Raw genomic sequence first — 19,565 nt, forward strand, 5'->3', positions numbered from 1 at the left:
GAAACGTTGACGACAGACTCTCTGGGCGTTAGAATCATAGGTATTATTTATTTACTTTGTTCTTCTTTTCAGTGGTTTTCAAATTTTCTATAATAAATACTTATTACTTTGGCCATCACCACAAAAAATAAACAGTAAGGCCCTGAGTATCTCTTTTATAGAAATGAAGCATTTTATGAAAAGCTCTGTGTTGTTGAAATCATTTTCAGCAATGGTACATGCTAACTCCTGCCTTGTCCCTCATTTAAAGTCTCATTAAATCACCTCTTGGTTTTGCTTTTCCCGCGATATATAATCCAAGCTCTTTGTGCCTTTTGTCCTAAGAATTTCTCCCCACCCTCCACTTGAAGTGTATAGTTTTTCACTCAAGACACACAAGGCGAATTCATTTTCCTACACCTGTCTGTCATCTCTGAGAAGCCTAAAGGAAGGACTGCATCACATTTCCTCAAAACCTATATAGTAACAGTGTATATGATGTATCAGGCACTGTATTATCTTCGAAGGTTGTCATGCAGTAAAGGTTGTTTTCTCTCCTCTATACCCGAAGAAACTGTGGTAAAGAGAACCTAAATAACCTGCCCAAGGTCATACAGTTGATATCACGAAGATTCATTACCTATCACCTCAAAACCCGGTCCTCCTCTGATCTCAGTGAAAGGCACAGCCATCCTTCTAGTCTAGCAACATGTTAGATGGTTCTGGTTCCCTCTCTATAATCAATCCAAACTTCTCATCAGTCACCAGATTGTGTTTATTTTACCTCTAATGTCCCTCGGTTCCTGCTATGCTGCTGCCTGGGCTTAGCACAGCATTTTCTCTCTCCAGGACCATGGCAACTGCTTCCCCACTGGAGTCTATGTCTCCAGCATAGACTCCCTGTACTAGATCCACACTGACTAAATCAGCTTCCTAAGCACACCCTGATCATGTCGCCGGCTGCTTACAAAGGCCCAGAGAATAAGGCCCTCATATTCAATCTGATGGTTGTGAGATTCATCCATGTTGCTGCTTGTGGCTGTTGTTTGTTCATTTTCATTGCTGCATAGTGCTCTACTGCTTGAAAACACTCCAAATCACTTATCTACTCTACTGAAGATGACATTTAGAATGGACCCCGTTCAGGGCTATTATCGACAGTGCTGTTAGGAAAATGTTTATAATGCATCCAGATACATTTTTCGCACAAGTGCCGCTACAGTAGCTAGCAGTCAATTATCTGGGCCATAAAGAATGCACAGCTTCAACTTCAATAGGCAACGACAAATGTTTTCCGAAAGGGGGTATCTTATTTTTGATTCATTGCATCCTCAATTCCAATTGCAATGACTGGCACACAGTAGGAAATCGATAATGCATTTAGGAGTGCAAGAATGAAGAGAAGGAGGGTTTGCAGGGAAGAGGAAGAGAAGAAGTAAAAGAAGGAGAAATATTTAGAGTACAACTCAATACTTTTGTCAGGGAAATGGAACCAGATGTGTCAGGAGTTCTACCAGCTCAGGTCAGTAGGGGGCTGCCTTCAGCTGGCTGAGGGCAAGCCACCCACAGAGTCTGGGATGAGTTTCACCGTCCAAGCAGTGACTGTATCTGAGTCGCTTCTATTGCTGTGTCCACTCAGTGGCCATAATCCAACACAGAACAGAATCATGATGAGAAGCACAACTAAAATCTCAGAATACCTTTGTGAAAATGAACCACAGTTTATGTACTACAAACAGTCACTTAAAAATTTGTATTCTTCTGAATTTGGGAAAATTAAAAAGTTCGGGGGAAATATGGAACAAGAATTAATCCCCTGAGCACACAGCCACCAGCGCTGAGTCCTCAAAACGGCAGTTTCCAGGAAAGCAAAAGCTCTTAATGAGATCCTGTCCTTGAATTATTGACTGGCTAGGAATGGCAAATCTAACCTAATTGTTTTCATGATGGGAATCTAATTAAAGGGTCTTTGAAGGGGGGGAGAAAAGGGTTCCACAGACACTCTCTTTGTGATGACATCTCAGTTCTAATCGCAGTGTTTTGGGCATTCTCCTGTAACCACACAGAAAGAGGGGTGCTCCAGAAGAAACACAGGGTCTGCAAGTCAGACTGCCCTCACTGCCTTCACAGTTGCTGGGTCTACACTGCTGTAGAGACTGCCTGACCCACACTGGTGCTTCACCACACCAAACATGCAGTCTCTCCCATGGTGTCGGCTGAACCCCTTCATCGCACTGTACTCCTCAGAGAACCAACGCAATTTGCAGAGATCTCAATACATGCTAGGCAGTTTTCAGGCTCAACATATATATTTATGTATTTATACCTATAAACACATATTCATATCTATAAAGCATACACATTAAACATATGGCCATAGACTGAATTCAAGGTGTGGCTCCTGGAATTAGACAATTTAGATTCACATCTTGGCTACCCACCCACATAGGTAAGTTCCAGAAGCTCTATAAAGCTTGTCTCCTCTGTAAAATGGGGTTAATAATAACGAGGTGGAATAAGGTTAACATGAGCAAAGCACTCAAGGTCATACATGTAAGCACTCAACAAATGTTGGTTGATAGTACCAACACTAGCTAGGCTCGGTGGCTCAGCCTGTAATCCCACGCTTTGGGAGGCTGAGGTGAGTGGATTGCCTGAGCCCGCGGGTTCGAGATCCGCCCGGGCAACTTGGCGAGACTTCATCTCTACAATAAATAAAAAAATTAGCCAGGCGTGGTAGCGTATACCTGTAGTTCCAGCTACTTGGAAGGCTGAGGCGGAAGGATCACCGGAGCCCAGCAGGTCGAGGCTGTGGTGGCTGGGAGCGGCCACTGCACTCCAGTCTGAGTGACAGAGTGAGACTCCAACTCAAAAAAAAAAAAATAGTACCAACACTAGTAATAAAAATAATGCCAGTCTACTATGAAATTAAATGTTCACAATACAAATCCAGCTCCAGTGAACTCCAAGCACCTTGTACTGTGTTAACTTCTAGGTGGTGCTCAATCACCATAATCAGTTGGCAGTGAAGGCAATGAACTACCCCACCTCAGCTATGGCATTCAAAGCCCTTGGAGTGGAAGCCTCCCATCTTTGCAGCCTCCTGCCCACTCTGCCACTCTACACACTATCCCTGTGACATCAAACACCCTGCCAGTCCTCTCTGACCTCCTCTCCTAGAGCCCCTTCTCTCTGAGCTGCTCTTCAAACCCATCCCAGAGACCAACAGCAAATGTCATCAGAGAAGTGGTAACACTAGGGAATAAACCAAAAGGTAGACGCCCAGAAGCCCAGCAGCTTAGTATACTGCAGGACGGCCAGGCTCGGTCTCTTAAAACATAGTACTTAGAAACTGATTATCAATAAGAACAGTTTACATTTCTTAATAGCGTCCTGTAGTAAAGTATCATATTAAGTTTTTTATATGTATACATTTCAGTCAATACTCACAACAATCTTATGGGGTAGGTAACATCAAATCCAGTTTACAGACGTCTGTAAAACTGCAGTTCAAAAAGGCAAAGTTGTTTACGGTCACACAAAAATAAGTGACAAGGCCACTATTTGAATCTCAGATTCCATGCCCCTTCCACAATCCTATTACCTAGAAAAGTGCCTATTCAGTGAAAGCTTACTGGCATCCTGCGTTGGTGGCAAACCTTCAGAATATACAGCATCCTGAGTTGTAAACTGACCCAGTTGGAGGCCTGTCTTGGGGTAACAAGGCCCACCCCACGCCAGTGCCTGCACCCCACTCACGGTTGGTACTGACTCTGCTTGACAGAGGAGCTAGATTCTGAGACTGTCTCTGGGCTCCTCTCTATTGTCTCAAGACCCTTGGGGTGTTCTACATTAACTCAATGCCCGGTTAAGAAAATATTATAATTTTTAATATTCAAATTTTGTATTTCCTACAGCTACAACATCTAACCAAACAAAAGAAAGAAAATTTAACTGACATCTATATTTCACAAGAGCAGAGAATGCGACACAATTCTGACACTGGTCAGACTCACTGACGACATGCCCCTTGTTGATCCTTTATTTCCACTGATGACTCTTGCATAAATTCAACAGGGCCCTTTTCTCAATTTTACTAGACTTTTCAGCAGGGTGTTTCTGCTGAAAGTATTTAGTATTTGCTGGAAACCAGATTATCAAGTGATCGTGCTTAATAAGATTAACAAGAACTCTGCAATAAATGGAGTTTCAGAGGGGTATCTGCTTAACTCTGGGACCACAAGACACTGACTAGTTATCATGGGGTCCCAAATCTAGCATCTCAGCATTCACCAGGGGAACGTTAAAAATAAGAACCACCAAGGTGACTCCACATCTTTAACCTGCCCTCTGAACCCTGGACTACTACACAACTCAAAACAGCTCAAAGGACAAGGGAACATGAAAAAAAGCCAAGAGGCATCCACCAAGACACAGTCACGTGTTGCTTAACAATGAGGATATGTTTTGAGAAATGCAACATGAGGCGATTGCATTGTTTTGCAAGCATCATAGGAGTACTGACCCAAACCTGGATGGTACAGCCTACAAAACACTTTGGCTGTATGTCCAGCCCACTGCTCCCAGGCTACAAACCTGTTCAGTACATTACTGTACTGAATACTCCAGGCAACTGTAACACAGAGGTAAATATTTCAGTATGTAAACACAGAAAAGATACAGTAAAATACAGCATAAAAGATATATACCATACAAACAGTGGCACACCTGTATAAGGCACTTACCATGATTGGAGCTTGTAGGACTGGGAGATACTCTGGGTGAGTCAGTGAGTGAGTGGTGAGTGAATGTGAAGGCCTAGAACATGACTGTACACTACTGTGGACTTTAGGAACACTGCACACTGAGGTTGCACTACATTTACTTTCAATGATTTTTCTTTCTTTAATAATAAATTAATCTTTGCTTACTGTAACATTTTTATTTTATAAACTTTGTGATTTTTAACTTTCTGACTCCTTTGTGATCACATTTAACTTAAAACACACATTGCACAGCCATACAAAAATATGTTCTTGATATCTTTTTTGTTTTATTGAATTGGAGTCTCACTCTGTCACCCAGACTGGAGTGCAGCGGCCGCTCCCGGCCACCGCAGCCTCGACCTGCTGGGCTCCGGCGATCCTTCTGCCTCAGCCTTCCAAGTAGCTGGAACTACAGGCATGCACTACCCCGCCCAGCTGATTTTTTGATTTATTGTAGAGATGAGGTCTCGCTGCCCAGGCGGGTCTCAAACCCGTGGGTTCAGGCAATCCACTCACCTCAGCCTCCCAAAGGCGCGGGATGACAGGCCGAGCCACCGAGCCCAGCTTGTTCTTGATATCTTTATCCCATAGCTTTTCTCTATTTTAAAAACTTTTTATTTTACTTTTTTCTTAGTTTTTTAAACTGTACAAATACACACATGAGCCTAGGCCTACACAGGATTAGGATCATCCATATCACTGTCTTCACCCCCATTTTTTGTCCCGAAAGCTCTTCAGAGGCAACAAGGCACGTGGAACTGTCATCTCTGGGGATAACAATGCCTTCTTCTGGAGGACCTGCCTGAGGCTGTCTTACAGCTAACTTTAAAAAAAAAGTAGTATAAATACATTTTAAAATAATGATTTAAAGTATAGTAATAGTAAAGAGTACAATAACTACATAAACCAGTAACAGAGTTGTTTATTATCATTGTCAATTACTATGTATACCACATAATGGTATGTGCTATACTTTTACAGACAGGCAGCACAGCAGGTTTGTTTACACCAGCATCACCACAAACACGTGAATGACGTGTTGCACAAGGACATTAAGGCAGCCACGAGGTCACTAGGAGATAGAAATTTTTCAGCTGCATTATCATGTTACAGGACCACCATGGTACATGTAGTCTGTCGTTGACTGAACATTGTTATGTGGTGCATGACCATATTTCAAAACTCTTACTTATGAATGTCATACAGCATGCTCTCTTGACTAAACATCATTGTTTCCAGCTCAATTACCAGCTCCCTTTTCAAAAAAACAGTTTACTCTACTTTTCAAATTTGGTGACTTTAACATTCAGAGCTCTTTGAAAACAACATTTATTCACCATGAGTTCCCACTACAACTTACATTCATTTAGTTCTTTACACTCTCCAAGTGTAGAGCATTCCCACTTGTTATCTCATTAGGTCTTCACATCACTGTGAGGAAGCCCAGGTCAGCTTCTCCCTCTTCCCAGAGTCGAAGAGCCCAGAGGTGGCCAAGCAGAAACAAGAAGAGAAGCCTCCATGCCACTGGCTCAAAATGCCCCCTACATGGCATTTCCCACCATACCCTATTGGACTTCCAAATTTGCATGTATCTCTCAGTCAGGTTTTTCTCTTTTCCCTTCTTTCCCTCATGCCCACTTCAGTCCAGAAAAAGTACTCTCTACAGCCCCTCCCCCGCCCCCGGGCAGATTTTCTTTCACCATCATTGGACAAATGGTCACGGAGCACCTTCTGTGAGCCATGCACTATGCTAGATGCTGGGAACACCGTGGAAAACTATGACCTCCATGTACAGCCTCCACAAGACAATTAGAACAAGATGGAAACCAAAGAAGACCCTGATTATCTGAACACAAACATCAAAAGGCTAATGAGTATATTTTGGAGGGCAGTCTTATTAAGTCAAAAATAAAGCTCTGGCCCAGATGCCACATTAATAGAGAAAAGGCCTTCTGCTTGGTTTTGCATAATTGGCGGTGCTTTCTGCTAATTGTTTGATCACCCACTGGTGCGCTGGAAATCAAGGTCAATATGACCACAGGGAGTCATGTTTTGGGATGAATACAGTGGTATTTATTCAGGCTATTAGATAACTACACCCTCAAGTCCTTTAGAGCCAGCACTGGGCTCAGAAATAATTCCTAAGTCAGCAAAGCCAGAGTCTTTTAATACTTCAGTAAAAGCAAGTCTGGACATCAATTAAAAAGGCCAGTGCCGATCTTAAGATGTACAGAAGTCACCAAACTGTCAATTTTGCTTCTTGAAAAAAAACAGAAAGACTCCAGAGCAGGGGGCGGGAAATAGACAAAGAACAACACCCAAAAAAATCAGCCCTTGATTAAATTAACTTTACATTTCTTTTCATTTCAGATTGGGATTTAGTTTTCCATTTTCTGACTCGACTCATGTATCTGAAGGCAAAGTCAACCATCAGAATGGCATTCCCGGTTCTAGACACTCAGATAGTTCATCAGACACTGTGTGAGATGCTCCTCAACCAGCAACTAATGGTCACCACCATGGACCAGGAAGAAAACCAGAAATGTGAGGAGACTCAGCCCATGCCAAACCCTTGCAATGACCCCCAAATACCAGTCTCTCCAGTGCTTAAACACACACACAAACTGTAGTATTTGTGATTTAGCAGATAAATGCTCAAAGCTTGAGATGTTTTACTTTAGCAACTCAAAAATAAAAAACACAAGTTATAAACCCATTTATTAGAATTAAGAATATGAGTAACTTCAATAATAATGAAAATGTATTGAATTAAGAATAGCTGCTCATCCCCATTAATCTGTGTGTAAAGTTTGATTTTGGCTTTTTTGTTTTTTACTATGTTCCAGGAGGAATTTCTTTGATATTTTATAAATGTTGAATCAACATATCCAAGGGATAGATTCAACATTATTAACACACACTTTCCTAGGCTGAGCATTTTTAATCTCAGAAACAAGGTTTGTAGGCACCAGGTTTGCAGCAGAAACTCTTAGACATAGAGAGCTGAAAACATGGGCCACTGAGATGCTATGCTGAGTACAGAAGAATGAGCGTGTTACTCAAAAGCAGGAAAAAAACAACTTGGTGATATCATGAACAGAGTAGGTCTCCACTGATGGTGATAATTTGACGATACCAAAAAAAAAAAAATTTTACTTAACACAAAAACACATATAGTTATAGCAAAAGAGGAAAAAACAAGAAAATACTTCTACAAGATGATTAACTTGGAGAATTACATTACAGTACTTGGATAAAGTAAATGTCAATTAAAAGCCAAATCAAATGATTTCAATTACATTTCCACATAGTATAATAAAACTCTATTACAAGGAAAAGGTAGCCGGGCTCGGTGGCAGCCTGTAATCCCACGCTTTGGGAGATTGAGGTGAGTGGATTGCCTGAGTCCGCAAGTTCGAGACCCACCTGGGCAACTTGGCAAGCCCTCATCTCCACAATAAATCAAAATTTAGCCGGCATGGTAGCGCGTGCCTGTAGTTCCAGCTACTTGGAAGGCTGAGGCGGAAGGATCGCCGGAGCCCAGCAGGTAGAGGCTGCGGTGGCCGGGAGCGTGATACTGCACTCCAGTCTGGGAGACAGAGTGAGACTCCAACTCAAAAAAAAAAAAAAAAAAAAAACACGGAAAAGGTGAATGAATGAGAAAGGAGCCAGAAACAAACAAATAGATTTTAAATAACAGACACAAACACAAAATAGTAATGAATAGACCTGTCTTGAAATGTAAGATTTCAGAGAGCAGAAACCACAAATTTTTCCTTCCTTCTGAAAAATCTGAAACAATACACTCCAACCCCCATTTTCAAAAGCAAATGCCTGTGTCCTGCTCTACACAATAAAGCATATTCCCACAAAAGCTAACTTTAAATTTTTATTTCATTTCAGATTGAGATTCAGTTTTCCATTTTCTGATTCAACCCACGTGTCTGAAGGCAAAGCCAAGCAACAGAATGGCATCCCCAGTTCTAGACACTCAGACAGTTCATCAGACACTGTGAGATGCTCCTCCACTGTGAGATGCTCCTCAATCAGCAACTTACGGTCACCACTAAGGACCAAGAAGAAAACCAGAAATGTGAGGGGACTCAGCCCATCCCAAACCCTTGCAATAACCCCTGAATACCAGTCTCTCCAGAGCTTAAATCTCATTCTAGAACTAAAAGAGAAGGCTCCTAGTCCCATGACTCTCGAATGGAAGAGCCCATGCACCCAAGTGTGTACTGAGGAAACACAAAATCCCAACACGAGCATGTTCCTGCAGTGCAATGGTCAATGATCATAAACGCTGTGGTCCACACTAAAATACATACATACTGAGAATTAGAATTGAAAGTCAAGAGAATGTTTAAGACGGTGACAATAACAAAGCAAAAGTAATAACACGAAGCACTCACATGTACCGCCCACTGTGGGCTGGCACTCTTCTAAACACCGTGTACTCTTTCTTTCAATTCTGTTCCAATTATTTCTGTTCAGGTGCCCACCCTCTCCCACATAGCCCATGTGCTTCAGAGGAAGCTGACCTTACCCCAGGACCAGGGGCAGATCTGACTGGTCAGGGCCAGTCAGCCCATCTCATTCCTCTGATCACTCTGATTGGTCTAGGAGGGAGCAGATCTCAGGTGACTCAACAGCCTCCTAGAAAGGACTGTTCCCATGGGTGGGAGCCAGGTTCTCTTCCTCTCACAGCTCTTCCCTCACTAAATGTGGACAAAGTATGCTGGCCCTAGATGCTACTGGCAGTCATGAGGAATTCCAACTCAAATTTTTTTTTAAAAAAGAATACACAAGAAAAGACGGAGGCAAAAAAACGGTAGCTACAGAAATACAGACGACTTGGTTATGCGATGACAGCTCCTTAGTGAGGAAGGGCAGTGTAGCTGTCAACAACAGAGACCTGCCCACGTTTGAACCCGGAACTGCCACTTATTGGCCACCTTACCTGATATATACATTACTTGTTTCTGAGGCTCAGTTTATAAAATGGGGATAATAACAGTTCCAACCTCATAGAGGTTTACATGAATTTATACATATATATACACACATTCATACACACATGCATACAGACACATGTACTTCAAGCACTTAGAACAGCATCTGGCACATAGTAAACACAGATAAGGGAAGGCTAGTCTTGTCTGAGTCAGGGCTTCTGTTACTTGCAGCACAAGGCAGCCTAACTAGCCCAGGAGGAGGAATAGAATAGGAACAGAAGGACTTCTCTGAGTCATGGAGTGCAAAGCTGGGCTCTAGGAGTCAGATGAGCAAGGAACAGCACACTATCCTATCGTCCAAAATAGACAGAAATCCCATTACATAAAAACTACAGGGAGAAAGCGTCAGATGAAGTTAGTAAAGGAAGGCAGCATATTAGAGCCATCCAGCCGTGTGAGCATACCGATAGGGGAAAAGGTCAATGTAGCCCTTACCCAAAAAGGTGCCACAACTGCAGAGACGTCAGTAGGGAGTCGAAACCAGAACCATTAAGGAGACATAGAGCAAGGCTTAGTCAGTTCTACACTAAAGCCATTTTGAGCCCATCTCTGAGTTGAGCCAACAAGCCATGCATAGGGACAGAATGACATCTGGTTTCTCATTACACACCACACCTGCTAACCAACATACAGCCTGAAGGTCTAATTTTAGACTCAGCTGCTGTGACAACTTTTTTCCCCCTTAAAAAAAATAGGTCAGGCTCAGTCTGTAATTCCAACCCTTTGGGAGGCCTAGGTAAGTGGATTGCCTGAGCCCACAGGTTCAAGACCAGTCAGCCCAGGCAACTTGGTGAGAACTCATCTCTACAATAAAATTTTTAAAATAGCCAGGCATGGTAATGCATGCCTGTAGTTCCATCTACTTGGAAGGCTGAGGCAGAAGAATCACTGGAGCCCAGCAAGTTGACCCTGGGGTGGCCGTGAGTATGCCACTGTACTCCAGCCTGGGCGATGGAGTGAGACTCCAAACAAAAAATAAACAAAAATAAAAAGCCGGGCTCGGTGGCTCAGCCTGTAATCCCGCGCCTTTGGGAGGCTGAGGTGAGTGGATTGCCTGAGCCCACGGGTTCAAGACCCGCCTGGACAGCGAGACCTCATCTCTACAGTAAATCAAAAAATCAGCCGGGTGTGGTAGCATGCACCTGTAATTCCGGCTACTTGGAAGGCTGAGGCGGAAGGATCGCCGGAGTCCAGCAGGCGAGGCTGCGGTGGCCGGGAGCGGCCACTGCACTCCAGTCTGGGTGACAGAGTGAGACTCCAACTCAAAAAAATAAAAATAAGTGTCCCTACTCTTGGCGCAATGGCCAGTCATGACTCTTACATTTCCCAGCAAAGGAAGGAAATTAACAATGTGTCCTTCTTTCTTTGACGTCCCTCACGTTACTCATTCACTGAGAATGTCTGCCTAAATGCCTCTCTAAATCCACATCAAGAGCTAGGAAAATATAAGCTCTGCAGAATCTGGATCACAGCTTTCTGCACATCAGCCCCCACTCAGAAAGCTTCATGTGACACCTTGTTGCTGAGAGGACAAAATCCTTTCTGCATACTTGGGATCCAAGGTACTCTACACACTGAGATAAATCTAGCCTTTATAAATGTTCATATTCCCACCTCACCACTTTGCTCAAGATGGAGTCTACAATGCCTGCATTCATACCTAGCAATCTACTGAATGCATCATCTTGCCCAAGTTAATGAACATGAGCCTCAAAAACAAAACAAAAAAAAGAATGTACAGGAAGGATCTAACTTTGACCTTCACTTAATGGGTGTTGATAAATGATAGCCTGCTGTATCAATGATACAATTATATCATTATGATACAATGATATACTTTGGAAAGGATTAGAACCTAAACCAAAGAAAGTGTAACTGGCCAAACCTTTTTATAGAGAAGTCTAATCATATGTACCAAAATATAAAATGTATATAACTTTGACCCAGAAATCCCACTTTGCTCAATCTACTTTTAAGTGGTAACTGAAAAAGTGGGAAAATGTGTAGTCATAGAGATGACTGTTTATAATGGCAAAAAAGTTCAGAAACAATCTAACTGCCAACTAGGAATAAACCAAGAAAGTTACGTAAACAGACACTAACATAACTTTCCAAGCTAAGTCAATTTTTCCCTTTTTCCCCCAGAATTGGTTAATACTTTTTACAAGACACATGTATCATTTTTTCTAGAATCAGAGTAACTATTTTTTTTTAATTTTTTTAAACACACAAAGGAAAGCAGTCCTTAAAGGATATTTTCCCTGAATTCTAAAGGCTAATTATCATTTTACATATCACAGATGAAAGTTTAGTGCAGCTTTAAAGATAAGGCAATAACTCAAACACCAGCAAAAATTAAGGCTAAAATAAAGTAGATGAAATGACTATTATTTTTTTTTTGCATAAAATCAGATAATTCTGTCCTTTTACTACTTCCACATACAAAGAAAAGAACTCTATGCTCTAGCTACAGTCTTTACACTTAATCCCAAACATCTATGTCCTATGTGAAGCTCTTGTCATAAGAGACAAAGAAATAAAAACCAGTGGGTAGTAGAGAACAAGCCCACCTGTGATGCTAATAAGACCTGACATCCATACTCACCAGAGGGCTGCTGCAGCATCCTGGAATTATTACTACAGGACCACAGTTATGATGGGCAGTAATGATTTGGACAACTGTTAGTGCTTAAGAATGGATTTTAGATCTTTGGTTTACAGCTATTTGGGCTTGAGGGCTTTACTATTTCCATTAAAATGATAAATGCATAATAAAAAATTGAAACCATACAGAATAACAAAAAACAGAAAATTATCCTCTAAAATCACAGCTCACAGCAATAATTACTATTAACGTTTAGTGTTTATGATATTTTGCTTTTGTTGTTATACCTATTGCAAAGGAACTAATCATTTCTCATCCATTATAATGGCAAAAATTAAAAAGTGTGTCAACAGCCAGGCTCGGTGGCTCGGCCTGTAATCCTGCGCCTTTGGGAGGCTGAGGTGAGTGGATTGCCTGAGCCTGAGGGTTCGAGACCCGCCTGGGCAACTTGGCAAGACCTCATCTCTACAATAAATCAAAAAATCAGCCGGGCGTGGTGGCGCACGCCTGTAATTCCGGCTACTCGGAAGGCTGAGGCAGAAGGATCGCCGGAGCCCAGCAGGTCGAGGCTGTGGTGACCAAGAGCGGCCACTGCACTCCAGTCTGGGTGACAGAGTGAGACTCCAACTCAAAAAAAAAAAAGTGTGTTAATATTAGGTGTTGACAATGTTGTAAGGAAATAACACCTCGTGTGCTATTGATGAGAGTGTAAATTAGTGCATTAACACATGGGAAAGCAATGTGACTGAATCTATAAGTTATGGACAGACTACATGTCTGTGTCCCTCCCAAATTCATATGTTGAAAACTTAACCCACAATGGGATAATCATATTAGGAGAGTTCGTCTTTGGGAGTTAATCAGGTTTACATAAGGTCATGAGGGTGGAGCCCCCATCATGGGATTAGTGTCCTTGTAAGAACAGACCAAGATTAGAATTCACTCTATCCACTGAGAAGATAGCCATCTGCAAACCAGGAAGAGGACTGGGATATGGCAGTGCCTAGATCTTGGACTTCCCAGCCTGCAGAACTGTGAGAAATTAATGTTTGTTGTTTAAGCCATCAAGTCTATTGTATCCTTGGTATAGCAGCCCAAACTAAGACACTATATAATCTAAAAATGTGAATGTCCTGAGAGCCAGTCATGTAACTTTTTATATTAAGATATAATTCACATACAATAAAACTGACTCTTTTAAGTTATACAATTCAGTGGGTCTTATATTCATGGAGTTGCACAACTGTCACACTAATTCCAGAACATTTTCATCACCCCAAAAAAGAAACTCCATATCCATTAGGAGTTACTCTCTACTCTCCCCTCCCATTTTTTTTTTAATCATATTTATTTTGCCCAAGGCACCACTCATCTGACTTTCTGTCACTATGGATTTGTCCATTCTGGACATTTCAAATAAATGGACCCATGTGATATGTGGCCTTTTGTAACTGGCTTCTTTCACTAAGCATAATATTTTCAAGTCATCCATAGTGCAGCATGAATCAGCACTCCAATCTTCTCTATGGCTGAATAATATTACAATTTATGAATATATTACATTTGGTTATCTATTCATCAGTTGCTAGACATTGACTTCTTTCTACATCCTGGCTATTATAATGCTGCTATGAGCATTTTTGTACAATGTTTTTTGTAAACATATGCTTTTATTTCTCTTGAAGTACCTAGGCATGAAATTGCTGGGTCAAATGTTTAAATTTTTGAGAAGCTGACAAACTGTTTTTCAAAACAGTGCACCATTTCACATTCCCATCAACAATGTATAAGGGTTCCAATTTCTCTACATCCACACAAACACTTGTTATTATGGGTCTTTTTGTTATAGTCATCATAGTAGGTATGAGGTGGTATCATTGTGGTTTTGATTTGCATTTCTCTAATGATTAAGGGTGTTGAACAGCTTTTCATGCACTTGTTGAGTATTTGTGTATTTTCATTTTTCTTTCTCTTTTTTTTTGTTGGAGTCTCACTCTGTCACCCAGACTGGAGTACAGTGGCTGCTCCCGGCCACCGCAGCCTCGACCTGCTGGGCTCCGGCGATCCTTCCACCTCAGCCTTCCAAGTAGCTGGAACTATAGCCGCGCGCTACCACATCCAGCTGATTTTTTGATTTATTGTAGAAATGAGGGCTCGCTGCCCATGCAGGTCTCAAACACGTGGGCTCAGGCAATCCACTCATGTCAGCCTCCCAAAGGCGCGGGATTACAGGCTGAGCCACCAAGCCCGGCTTGTGTATTTTCTTTAGAGAAATGTCTACACAAATATTTTGTCCATTTTTAATTGGACTGTATCTTTATTATTAAGTTGCAACAGTCCTCTATATATTCTGGACACTAGACCATTGTCAGGTGTATGATTTGCAAATGTTTTCTCCCATCCTCTAGATTGTTTTTCATCGTCTTGACAATGTCCTTTGAAACACAAAAGTTTCTAATTTTGATGAAGTTCATTTTATTTGTTTCTTCTTTTGCTACTTTGACTTTTGCTGTCATACCTAAGAAACTATTACCTAATCCAAGATCGCAAAGATTTACACCTACATTTTCTTCTAAGTGCCTTATAGCTTTAACTCCTTCATTTAAATCTTTAACTTTGTATTTCTGTGAGGTAGGGGTCCAACTTCATTCTTCTGTATATGAATATTCAGTTGTCTCAGCACTATTTACTGAAACAAATATTCTTTCCCCATTGAATTGTCTTTTAATATTAGCTGTTTTAAATTGACCTAAAATGTTCTATAGTTAAGCATGGTGGTGGTGGCACAACTACGTATGTTTGCCAAAACACTTAGAACTATACACTAAGAAAAAGTAGATCTTATTGCATCTAAATAATATCTCAATAAACCTGACATTTTAAAATTCTACTTTAAAGAAATACTCACATATAGCAAAGGGATAATAATGTGAAAGGAACATATGCTTCATAAATATTGTAGCACAGTTTGTAATAAAGAGAAACTAGAAACCACCTGAATGTCTATCAAAAAGGAAGCAGCTAAATAAAACGTAGTATAGTCATAGAATTATATGCAGTAGTTCAAAGGAACACACTAGAATTATATATATTGAATGAATAAAGTTCAGAAATATTCTAGAAAAATAGAAGTGCACCCTAATTTATAAAATCACATATGTAAAAAAGATATACAATATGTAAGTAACTGAAGGGGTCTGTTAAAGGTCTAAAAGAATATCCAGCAAATTGACAGCACACACTGCCTCTGGAGGTGAAAAGACACCCTCCAAAAATATATTCACTAATTACCTGTGTGATTAAAAAATTAATAATGTGGAATTTGTATGAGTTGTAAACAGAGTTCCTAAGTATAGAATCATAGCTTTTAATTTATGCATCCATGTGTCTATCCCTGCATCCAACATAAGCACACACATGTGCATCCACACACACACATACACATACACACACAGAGGTGATCTTACCAGTTTGGATTTTCCACACTTTCCTGGAAGACAGACTCTTCCTTCATGGATGCATACTGTGTCCATGTAAGGCAATGACTCCGTATTGCCATGTTTCTTTCCTGAGGATTGAGCCATGATTCCTCTTCTAACTGGATATTAGGTACTTTTAAAATGCTCATCTGTCCAACAGAAGGAGAATGGCTTTCTCAATTTAGGACAAGCAGCTATATAGGGACCGTACTCAGAGTCTGTCTCAGTCTTAGATAATTAAGAAGACAAGTAACCTTGATAGACAGATGATGGCTCCCCAGTGGCTGCAAGTTTTTGATACCCAAATATACTATGGCCTAAGTGCTAGGGAGGACATGCAAATGGCCCACGATTTGTGTAGCTATGCAGTCCCTGGCCTGATGTCCCTAACGGCTAAACACTAAGCAAATTATCAGTCTCTTTCATGACTGGCTATGGCCTTCTTTAGTTGATGAATTCTCATAAAGCCCACTTACAGGCTCACAAGCAGGACAGTAGCCAGTAAAATATTTTCTTCACTTTAAACTCTGTCCAAGCCGGCTCAGTGGCTCAGCCTGTAATCCCGTGATTTGGGAAGCTGAAGTGAGTAGATTGCCTGAGCCCGCGGGTTCGAGACCCACCTGGACAACTTGACGAGACCTCATCTCTACAATAAATCAAAAATTAGCTGGGCGTGGTAGTGCGCGCCTGTAGTTCCAGCTACTTGGAAGGCTGAGGAGAAAGGATCACCAGAGCCCAGCAGGATGAGGCTGCGGTGGCCGGGAGTGGCCACTGCACTCCAGTCTGAGTGACAGAGTGAGACTCTAACTCAAAAAAAAAAAAAACACCTCTGTCCAAGACTTAGAAATGTACGGTTTCCCAGGTGGAGAAGACATGGAAAACTACAAAGGCAGAATTGTATGAGTCAGAGGTATCCTTAAATTATTTAAGAATTGAGATACAAGACAAAGTTGAACGCCTTTTTAAATAATAGATTCCAAGTGTGTATATAGGACAAAGGCAAGGCACACACTCTGGAAAAAGCCAGCAATAATTTGCAGCTAAAGTACAGGTTTTACCATCTGGAAAATAAAAGAATGTTCATTCGCATTGTCATGTCAGCTTTATTAGACTAAAGAATGTGACCGTCTTTTCATCCATGATAAGGAAGTGATGGAAGCTGCCATTGGTCCTACAAACAGCCCAGCAATTTAACTTGCAAGCTCATCGGCAGTAGCCAGGCTGGTTCTACATCACACACCATCTCTTCCTGTTGAAACAACCATCTGAGATGGTGTAAAAAGTGCATATCAAGATGCTTTCCACTGACTTCCTAATAATTCTAAAAGGACTCCCACTGAAAATCCCTCTATAGTTCAAACAATATGATTGAAAATTTCCACTTACCTTTTGCCAACAAAGAATCACCAGAGCGCTTAAGAATTTCAAAGAGAGAAAACAATTTGCTATCATAAAGATTTCATCATCAATGACATTACAGAAATGCTAACAGAGATCACTGAGAACATTACATTCCTGGAAATAACTATTATCCCTGATAGTGAATTAGAAATTGAAGTTTTTATCTTCCTTACTAAAGATCAGACTAAATATTTACAGTCTTTCCACTTCTGGTCATTCTTATCTAAGAGTCATTTCTAACCATGAACAGATTAGAAAAGATAGTCACTTCATACAAGATTCCAAATGTGTCTTTAAAGTAATTGTAGACCACCTCTATGTCCATTAAGAGCCCTTCACAAAAGAGAAGGACAGAGACAGAGATAGAGAAACCTGCCAAAACTGACACTGGATAGGAAAGAGCATTCTTCTTCTTCAGGGCTGTGACATAAGAAGAGGAGGCAAGTTCTAAAGTTCCTTTGCATCAGGAAATCCTGTCCCCTTCCATGACTACTGGAAATTACTCAATGCTATACCAACTCAACTCCTCGAATTAAATTTGAAAATGAACTTACCTTCCTTAAAATTTCTGGAACCACGTTCTGACAGATTGCAATTCTCTTTCTATAGATGACCCCTGTTGATTCATCTGAAAAAATAAAATTTTTACATTCAAAAAAAAAATTTGAGAAAATGTATTCTTCTCTTAATGTCACTCAACCTTTTAAGGTTCATCTCTATTTTCTACCTGTAGAATTCCGAGAGAAAATGTTTAACTCAAAACTCAGTTTCCCGGACCACTTTCCTGGGCCGCATCACAGATATTCCTTATCTGTGATGAAGAAATGAGAGTAAAACAGCAACTCACAACGCACATTCTAAAGCCAGGACTGAAAGAACCACACACCACTCCTTACTCTGGACTGTCAACGTCTGTGCTCCAACAACAGTGGCCTATGGGCCTCCTGCTCCATTCCAAAAAGAGAATGTTTTAACAAAAACAGGAAGATTCTGATTCTGCTACCTTCTGTGCCAAACATTCAAGCACAGGTTTCTGGCTACAAAATTTAAACCTATGTTAGCTAATTATATCAGCCTATTCTCTCAAAGGGAGTAAACTCCCTATACAAGAATCATTCTGTTTTGGAGTCGAGTTTCCATTACTGAACCAGGTATGTAAACCACGATCACTGTGAGTTAAGAAAAAGGGAGACAGAGGTGAGAAAAGGATAGTCACTCTCTGTGAATTACTGTGACTTAGCCTTACTGCTCCAGGGTTTCTCAAGGCCCAGGCTGTAAGAGTCCTGATCCCTGGGGCAAACACCCTGACTGACCAGACACTACTGACAAGATCTAAAACCTTCTGCCCTCTGGCATTCCCTTTTGCCACCCTTGTGGCACATACTTAAAAGAGGTTAGCCAATCTCAGAAGCAAAGAAGCCCCTGATGATGACAGAAACAACAATTCCATTCCTGTTTGGAATGTGCAGGTTGTTTTCTCATCTGATCTTAACAACCACCTCAAAAGAGGATTATTTTCCCATGAAATATGAAAAAACTGAGCCTCCAAAAGGCTAGGTCATCAAGGTAGGATTGTGCCAAATGACACGTTTCTCCCATACTGAGTCAGGAACATGAGAAAATGTTTTTTTAAAAAAATATATTTATACTGTTACAGAAGTGCAGAATGTATACACACACGCAAAAGACAGTTTTATTCAGGCATGGTGGTTCATGCCTATAATCCCAGGACTTTGGGAGGCTGAGGCAAGAGGACTGCCTGAGTCCAGGGGTTTGAGACCAGCCTGGGCAACTTGGCGAGACCTGTCTCCACAATAAATCAAAAAATTAGCCAGGCATGGTGGCATGCACCTGAGGTTCCAGCTACCTGTGAAATGGCTCTTAGGAACCCAACCAAGGTAACACCACTTTATAGTAGTTCTTCCGTTTTGCCCCTCAGTTCTCCCTCTCACCCCTCCTCCGTTTGACTACCCCAACTTCCCAGTAAAGCAGTAAACCATGTCCTGGCTGATGGGAGGCTCAAGATAAACTGCTGTTCTGCAATTGCTCAAGATAAACCGTTCAGTTCTAATCTGTAACCAAATTCCTGTTGCCTCCCCACCCAAATTGTGGTTTTTGCCTTTAATTTTTTTTTTTGGGTTGGAGTCTCACTCTGTCACCCAGACTGGAGTGCAGTGGCCGCTCCTGGCCACCGCAGCCTCGACCTGCTGGGCTCCGGCGATCCTTCTGCCTCAGCCTTCTGAGTAGCCAGAATTACAGGCATGCGCTACCACACCCGGCTGATTTTTGATTTATTGGAGAGATGAGGTCTCGCTGCCCA

At 41.4% G+C, this 19,565-nt stretch overlaps 1 protein-coding gene across 3 annotated transcripts in view; it reads right to left on the reverse strand.

The window, feature by feature from the left end:
• Positions 1–19,565, reverse strand: part of PRELID2 (PRELI domain containing 2) — a 122,302-nt gene that overhangs the window by 101,359 nt on the left and 1,378 nt on the right. For all 3 annotated transcript variants that reach the window (XM_021713225.1, XM_021713217.1, XM_021713222.1), the window contains exons 2-3: positions 17,800–17,873; positions 15,833–15,993 (exon numbers count right to left, since the gene is read on the reverse strand). In XM_021713225.1, coding sequence (XP_021568900.1) covers positions 15,833–15,993; positions 17,800–17,873 — 235 coding nt within the window. The remainder of the gene's footprint in view (positions 1–15,832; positions 15,994–17,799; positions 17,874–19,565) is intronic.

Source organism: Carlito syrichta, unplaced genomic scaffold (genome assembly GCF_000164805.1).
Source record: "Carlito syrichta isolate Samal-C Ts95f unplaced genomic scaffold, Tarsius_syrichta-2.0.1 Scaffold92595, whole genome shotgun sequence".
Classification (NCBI taxonomy): domain Eukaryota; kingdom Metazoa; phylum Chordata; class Mammalia; order Primates; family Tarsiidae; genus Carlito; species Carlito syrichta.